Below are 8,388 nucleotides of genomic sequence, written 5' to 3'. Positions count from 1 at the left end.
GACTTCATAACTAAATATATTATAGAAAATGATGGTCGAAGGGAAAAACTTCATGGTCCAATAAGGGCTTATTATTCCAACGTCCAAATTGATAAGGGTATAATCATAATTTTGAAATCTAACCCGGCTTAACGAGTCGATCTAGGATTTAGTCAACTTGGAGCTGGAACCAGGCCGAGTTAAAGAAAAAATAGGGAAAAGTAAAACCCGGTGCGACCTGGCTAGTTGATCCGGTGACCAGGTCAAAAATTCGATTGCAACACGTTGATTTTTTTTATACTAAAACGACATCGTTTTGATTTTTTAAAAAAAAAATTTTTTGACCCAGACGACTTGATGACCCGGTCAAAACTCGGGTCTTGGACCGGACCGGACCAGATCTAAAAACTATGAAGAGCTCATCAAGTTAGGGTTTGGAAGCAGATTTCACCACCTTTATGGATACTTTATGCCAAAAAGTATTTATTCAAAAAACAATGAAAAAATGTGTTTAAAAGTAATAAAAAACCTCTAAAATATATTTTTTAAACTTGGTATAATTTTGGAAATCTAGAAAGCTAGTGTTCTAATTTTTTAGATGGAAAAATATTGTATTTGAATAGGTAGTTCTAATTTTCTAGAAAATTTAGGTATTGTTCCATTTACAAACAACTCATAGTTTTCTAGATGGTGAAATATAGCATTTAAACATAAAGTTTCAGTTTTCTTTTTTTCAACTCTAAATTTTCTTGAGAAACTGGAGCATTACTCTGTTTTTTAACAACCCTTTGTATTTCAATTAATTACTTGCAAAAGAAGAAGAAGACATTAAAAATAAATATATATTTGTCAATATTGAACTCAAGATTAGATATCATAGTATTAGGTTCTCGAATATCATATACATAATAAAAATAATAAAACAAAATTATTTAGGAATTTCTAGAAACACGTTAAACAGATCTAGAGTTATGTAAGAATTTATTACTTGAAGATCTAATTTTTTTTCAGTTTTGAATAATTTTTTAAAAACTAGATTGTCACAAACCACAAACCGTCTAATTGTTCGGTCTTCAATAGTAACTATCACAATTCACCGGCAAGAAATCTCCCAAATTCCTATTTAGAAAAGATGAATTACTATGTCTAGAGTGCTAGCTTTTTATTTTATGATCTACGTTATTTTTTGTATAACAGACAATTTCTTAAAGAAAAAGAGTAATAATCTTATATTTACAGGGAATCTTAAAAACCCTATAAATAACAAAATATTTATTTGCTCCTTAAATAATATACATAGATAATAACTGAATTAAAATACATTTCAATGCTTAATTTCTAAAATTATTTTCAATCAAGTTACACTTAATTAATTATCCCAATTTAATTTATTATCAATTTAATAACTAATTAATTTATATTTAAAAATCAAGTACACCATCGAACAATATATCATAATTTTTAAATATATCTTTCTTATTTATAATAAATATATATTTATATGAATATAATAACATCACGTAGATTTAGAGCGTGTTTGACAGTGTGGTAGCGGTTGCTTTTCCAATAGCTTTTCGTGTCGAAATACATGCCAATGATTTTTTTTTTATTTTTTAAAAAATTATTTTTGACATCAGCACATCAAAACGATCCAAAAAGTACAAATCACACTCAATTTTAGCAAAATAAAAATATTAAAATTTAATGAAATGCAGGTACAAACCCAATGAAAAATGGTGTCTTAGTCACATAAAATTATAATTAGACTTAGAACTCACGAGATTTATGTACAGCTGTCTATAATAATTTAGGTACATTGTTCAAGTTTGAAAAAGAAGATGCTGGATTATTTAAAACTGAGACGTTGTCTTTCCCTTTATCCTATACGGAATTGTTGGAATTTAGAGACATAACAGCCTCGAAAAACTACTAAGATATCATCCACTGTGAAAAGCAATAAGAGGCATTTGCAGATTAGAGAGCATCTTCAAGGGCAAAGCTCAACTTAAGAACAAATATCAAGGCAGATCATTTACATGTCAAGAATGCAAATAACTCCATTAAGCAACCACTAATCAAGGACCCCAGTTGAAGCCTCAAATGTTATCCACTGAAATCATCCAAAACTCAGAATGAAAGAGAACACAAATCCAAATCAAAACAACTACTGGTGTATTCCTTAAACTTGCTGGGTTGCTTTAAGCATCAAAATCGTCCACAGATTCATGGGGACCAAATTGAAAAGGTAATGTTGATATACAGACAAGCAATGTCCTTCCACTTGACAAGCAATCATCTTTCTCTCCTGCAGACGAATAAGACTCCATCAACATCCTATTTTGAATCCATTAATCCACCAAGACGCACTCGAACAGCAAAATAACAACAAGAAGAGGTTTTGCTTATGCAGCAAAAAGGTAATTAACCAGAACCATTATCACTGTTGCTGGATTTGGTGGGAAATTTGAATTCTTGAAGAGAAGAGGAGGGGAGAGTGGAGAACAGAGGAGAGGAGGGTTTGGTTTGGTGGTGTTGAGGATAGTTAAGGAACCCATCTCTGATGGATGATGTTAGAGAATGCTATTGTTTTTCTCTGTGCAGTGCAGGGAGGTCTTTAAGCTGGAAAGATAATGATCGGATGAGGTCGGAGTAGTGGAAGGAACAAGAAGACTCCATCCTACTGGTTAGTTTCTTACACAAGTGGAAGGCTTGGTGTTTTTATTGGTTGCTGGCTTAAGATCTGGGCTTTTCTTGAAAGGATTTTTCTCGTCAATTCATCTTTGATGGCTTGACTAGGATCCAGCCAAAGGAAGTACAAGGTTTGAGAACATTCAGACAAGGGGGAAAAAAGGCAACTAAACCAAAATAAAAGGAAAACTCTGGAGATGAGTTTCCTTCCCAACTAGAAAGGTGATGTATGATTGTGTGTGCCCAGTAAACTTTGGCTATAAGATTGGGCAATCATTTCTCCTAACTTTATCATTTACAGCTAGTCCCTTCTTTAAAATCATGGAATCTTGTTAAAAATAAGACGGGATTTCAAAGTTTCGAGTCAAAATTCTCTATACAGGATCACTTAGTCTTAATCAACACTCTTCATTTACATATCAGCTTTACCAATGGCTAGAGTTACAAAACTTTCAAGTAATATAAAAAATATAAGAATTCCAAACATAAGAACTTTGGGGAAACACACGCAGGAATAGCTCAATTCTACATCTAAACATAAGAATTCCACCAACAGTCAGCAAATGTTATCTTGGGCCAGAAAGCTGTGCTGCAGAGAGGTAGGCATCACTATTGCTGTCTGATGGTCCTGAGGAAGTGCCTTCCCCACTTGTAGATTTGAAGAAACTTGAAAAAAGGCGAGAGCCCAATGGTGATGAAGTAGGTGGCATTGGAACTGGGGAGAGACCTTCAAGCATTTGGACAACTCTGGTCATTGATGGCCTGAGATGCATATCTTCCTGTATGCACCATAACGCAACTTTGATAGACGTGGAGACCCTCTCATCGTCCTTGTCGAACCTCAGCTTCGAATCAAGGATTTCCCTCAGTTTCCCTTCTTCCATCATCTTGAATGCATAAGAAGGGAAATGGGACTTCTCTGAAGATTCAGTTGCAATAAAGTTTTTTCTTCCACCGATGATCTCAAGCAACAGCATGCCATAGCTATAAACATCACTTTTCTCTGATATGGCATAGTTTGTGATCCATTCTGGTGCAAGGTACCCTCTGGTGCCTCTTAGTGTTGTGAAAACATGGCTTTGCTCTCGATTCATTAACTTAGCCAGGCCAAAATCTGAGACTTTGGCAAGAAACTGACCATCAAGAAGCACGTTCTCCGGTTTTATGTCACAATGAATGATCTTTACATCACAGTCTTCGTGGAGGTAAGCTAGTCCTTTTGCTGTTCCCACAGCAATATTGAATCTTGCTTCCCAATCCAACAGGAACTCTTCTTTGTTTCCCTTGAAGATCCATTTATCCAAAGAGCCATTTGCCATGAACTCATAAACAAGGAGGCGATGAGTTCCTTCAGAACAAAAGCCTTTCAGCCTAACCAAGTGGTGATGATGGATACTACCAATGATGCTAACTTCAGCTCGAAACTCTTTCTTTCCCTGACCAATGCCTTCCAACTTCTTCACAGCCACTCGGGTTCCATCCGGGAGAGCTCCTTGATAAACTGAGCCAAATCCTCCATGTCCAAGCTTCACCGAGAAATTATTAGTTGCAGTCTGAAGATCTCTGTAACCAAACCGGATCGGCATCCCAGATAAAGTCTCTAAGAAGTTATCCTCTTCTGAGGTTTCGCGGGGAGACTCCGGCATTTTCTTCTTTCTCCTGTAATAACGAAATGCCAGATAAAGTACACCACAAATGGTAATCAATGTGGCAGTGACTATTATCACAACAATTGGAAAGCTTTTTTTGCTGCTTCCACCCCCTCCAGCGTTGGAGCCACTGCCTCCATCGCTCAAAACTTTAATGTATGCAACAAAACTAGGGCCCGCCTTAGAGTTCTGGAAACTTCCTATGTCACTGAACAGGAAGCAGTTCCCAGAACTGTTCTGGAAGAAAAAAGCAAGGCATGAGCAGTTACTCTGGCAAGCGGATTTGCAACCTTCCATATTGGTTCTCGAAGAGGGTGGAAGAAACCTCAGAGAAAAATAAGTGAGCCCATCCCCAACACTCACAAGCTCTGTAGAATCATGTGAACCATCACAGGTAGAGACAACACCTGTCTGGCAATTTGAGAGGGTACTAAGACCTGAAGGGCACTGGCATACATTGTTACCAGAACAAACAAAAAGTGCATTGCAAGGTTCTGGTACGCTGCATTGATCACTTGGTATTTTTGTTTGTGAAGCACCGCCACCTTCATCAAGATTGTAGAAAGATATAAAACCATCGTTTCCTAGAACTGCAATCCAAGTGGCATTTGCATCAACACTGTCTGAGAAAATAAATTGTGACAGGAACACTTTGTTTCCATCATAGAACCTCCATGAATTTCCACTGAGAGATGCCACGGCAACTTCTCCACCTCCTTGATTGATGGTTATCCGGCTCTCCTTTTGGACAGACCAGTAAGGCTGTGGAGTTTGGAAACCTGCTGAAAGAATCATGTCTCCGGACTTCATTTCAAGGATATGCGTCAGATTATTGGAGTTGGGATCGCTTACAAGTTTCATACCATCTACAAAATCCTGTTTTGATATAAGTGTATTGGTAGGATGGCTAAAACTCTGCCACAGTACACTCGTGTCATTCCCGAGCAAAACCAAATTTCCTGAATCCTGCATCTCTATTGCAGAAACCCTCTTGCTGCCAGTATCAGCTGCCCAAACCACATCTTCCCCTTTCTGCAAAGAGACCTTACCATCATCACCAAAGATGAATTTATCAGAATTTGAAACTGGAGAACCTCTATTTGCAGACCATATGACCTTCGAGCTACCCAAGTGGACAATGGTTAACAGAAATTGTGTAACATCTTCAGTAGTTGTGAAGCCAAACGCGAAATCCGAGTTGTTAGATATAAGAAACATCCCATCAAGATTGATCCAAGTCATTTGAGACCCTTGAAACCCTGGATAGATCTTGCCCACACTTTGGATACCAGCCTTACAACCTCCAGGAAAAAGGAGGACAAACACTGAAATGGACCCCATGAAGCGAACTAAACCCCATTGGTCCATAACCACTCAAGAAGAGGAGGGCGAATTAACTGAACAAAAGAATAGAATTCAGCTCCGAAATCCAGGACACGAAGAAAAGGGCTTTGATGGACATTTTATATTATACAAACCAATGACAAAACTCTACATTCTGCAAAGAATCTAGAATCAGTACTCCCAACAGAAACAAGGTGAACCATGGAAGCAGGTTGCTGTACATCTAAAGCTAACAATTCCAAATTGAGGACAATTTCAGGTATCAGAAGAAAAGGCTAACGCTAGGCTACTGAATTCTAAAGTATAGAATTGCGTGAACACAAAATTCAACATGAATAAATGTGAAAGAAGATGGCTCCTCTTCTAAACTTTCTTCCCTTCAATTTGGACAAAATGACAGCTGATTGAAAGGGTACCGAAATTTGGTCAAAATGAAAGAGAAACCATAATGGTCAGTCAAGGAAACAAGCCAATAGATACAGCCTATGTACTCTCAAGAACAGGGTACACAGACAACTTCAAGTCCCAGAACCACTCATGAGAAAAGCCAAATTCATAATCAAGAATGACAGCTGATTGAAAGGTACCTTTCAGTTATGAGAATTGACAAGTACTAAAGGAGGAGGAAGAGAACCATCAATTTTCATAGATGGGCACTCTTCATATCGACCATAAATTCAGACCAACATCGTTGTAGGAACAGACAACATGTGAAAGCTGAGAAGAGTGTGCAGATTCAAAGAAAGCTGAGTTCTTTTGTTGAGCAATAGCTGAAAGAAGGAGAAAGGTGAAGTGTTAGAGAAACAGACAGGTTGGTAGGTGCAGCTATCACCTCACGAGTCTATCTGTTCTGGCTGGCTGGCTGGCTTCCATAAACAAAATGTTTTGTGTATGCTTTGCCTGTTGTCATCAAGAGTCAAGAGCTGAAAAGTCTTTGAAGAGATCCGAGTTGAGATGGGTTTTGTCTTCGAAGTTCCAAAACGTCAAGCTATGGATGGTTTCAAATGGTTTGACAGATCCAATAATATCATGTCCTAGGTAGCAGTCCTTGTCTTCCTTAAAAAACAATTTCACGTACACATGGGGTTGTGGCCTAGTTGTTAGGTTTTTAGGTTTTGATCACCATTAGTCCACTTAATTAACTATAATTATGACTTTCAACCAAGCAAATGCCTGATTTATGCATATTTTACTTAGTTTCTTAGCTCATTGATTAGCTACATTGGATCTTATCTTCTGCAACAATCCTTTATATATGTGTATAGTATTGTAGGTAACAAAAAGAAAGACATTTTTATTTCTTTTTGTATTTTAAAAAATATTTTTTTAAAAAAATTAAATTAAATTTATGTTTTTTTACTTCAAATTAATATTTTTTTTATATTTTTAAATTATTTTGATGTACTGATGTTAAAATAATTTTTATAAAATAAATAAAAAATATTATTTTAATACATTTCTGAGTGAAAAATAATCATAATTATATTTTTAAATAGTTTATTATGATGTAACTGAAAAAGGCTTGGCTAAAATTTTCAATTGTTGTGAAATTGAAAAAAATATTTTTTTAATTTATTAAAAAAAAATTGGAGACCAATTGTAACCAAGTTTTACATAAAAAAAAATGTATTAGGTAAACCTTTTAAAAGTTTGAAAATTTCAACAAAGAAAGCTCGGAAGGAACTTTAAGGAAGATCCCCAAGGGGACTAACTTTCTAATGTCGTCTGAGATATATAAAATTGTAAGAGGTCTGAAAAATTGTTGTCGAGAAGTCTCTCTTTCACATTTGAAATATCAATAACTATAGATATTAAGCTCGATTCAAGTTAAATTTAGAGCGTCCCGAGATATCAATTAATTCAAATTTTTTAATAATAAAAAGTCTAAAACCCCATTATTTTGAAAAATAAATAAAAGTATCCGAGTTAACCTGAATTATAATTAGATTATATTATATCAATTTAATCAATTGAAATTAAGTTTTGAATCAATCTATAATCCTAAATCAGATTTATTTGAAAAGTGTGATTGTAGTTATTTTTTAAAATGTTTTTTGTATTAAAATGAATCAAAATAATATTTTTTTTATTTTTTAAAAATTATTTTTTTAAGATTAATGTATCAAAATAATTTGAAACATATTAAAAAAAATTAATTTTTATTTTTTAAAATTAAATTTTTTAAAACGCGGTCCAGACGCTCAGTCAAGAGCAAGAAACATGCATCTAGAAAATAATATATGGTACAGTGGATTTCGTGTGTTTTCTCCTCTGAAGTTAATTTCTATAAGAACGAGCGAAAACAATGCTGCCCTCAGTAAAGACGATGAGCATAAATCCTTAAACCAAAAGTTAATTATTTTATTTTCCCAGAAGGTGCGAGTTCATCCCCTTGAATTTATTTATTAAATTAGAATTACTTTCCTGGAATTTCTTGAACTAAAAATCTCAGAATCAACCTCCCTCAACTTTTCTTTTTTCCCAAATCGACTCAATCACTTTTCTTTTATAAAAAAAATCCACGATATTGGTTTAATGAATATATGAGTAAAGTGCAAAAACCTCATAATTACAAGAATATAATATTTTATAATTAACAAACCTTATATTAATTAAAAATAAAAAATGATCTTTATCAAAAAAAAAAAACAATCCCAACTCAATAATTTAAGATATAAGATAAGATTTCAATATGTGATTTATATTATTTTCTAACACACCCTCTCAA

General features: G+C 34.7%; 1 protein-coding gene across 1 annotated transcript; it reads right to left on the bottom strand.

Moving 5' to 3' along the window:
• Positions 1 to 3,024: 3,024 nt before the first annotated feature.
• Positions 3,025 to 6,701, bottom strand: LOC118051218 (G-type lectin S-receptor-like serine/threonine-protein kinase SD2-5). Its single transcript, XM_035061823.2, has 2 exons — positions 6,248 to 6,701; positions 3,025 to 5,713 (listed from the first exon to the last, which is right to left on the bottom strand). The coding sequence occupies exon 2, from the start codon at positions 5,682 to 5,684 to the stop codon at positions 3,234 to 3,236; it is 2,451 nt and encodes an 816-aa protein (XP_034917714.1). The 5' UTR covers positions 5,685 to 5,713; positions 6,248 to 6,701; the 3' UTR covers positions 3,025 to 3,233.
• Between the last annotated feature and the right edge of the window lie 1,687 nt (positions 6,702 to 8,388).

This window comes from Populus alba, chromosome 18 (genome assembly GCF_005239225.2).
Source record: "Populus alba chromosome 18, ASM523922v2, whole genome shotgun sequence".
In the NCBI taxonomy this organism is placed as follows: domain Eukaryota; kingdom Viridiplantae; phylum Streptophyta; class Magnoliopsida; order Malpighiales; family Salicaceae; genus Populus; species Populus alba.
The sequence above is the reverse complement of the archived record's forward strand: the minus strand, read 5'-3'. Positions and strand labels throughout refer to the sequence as shown.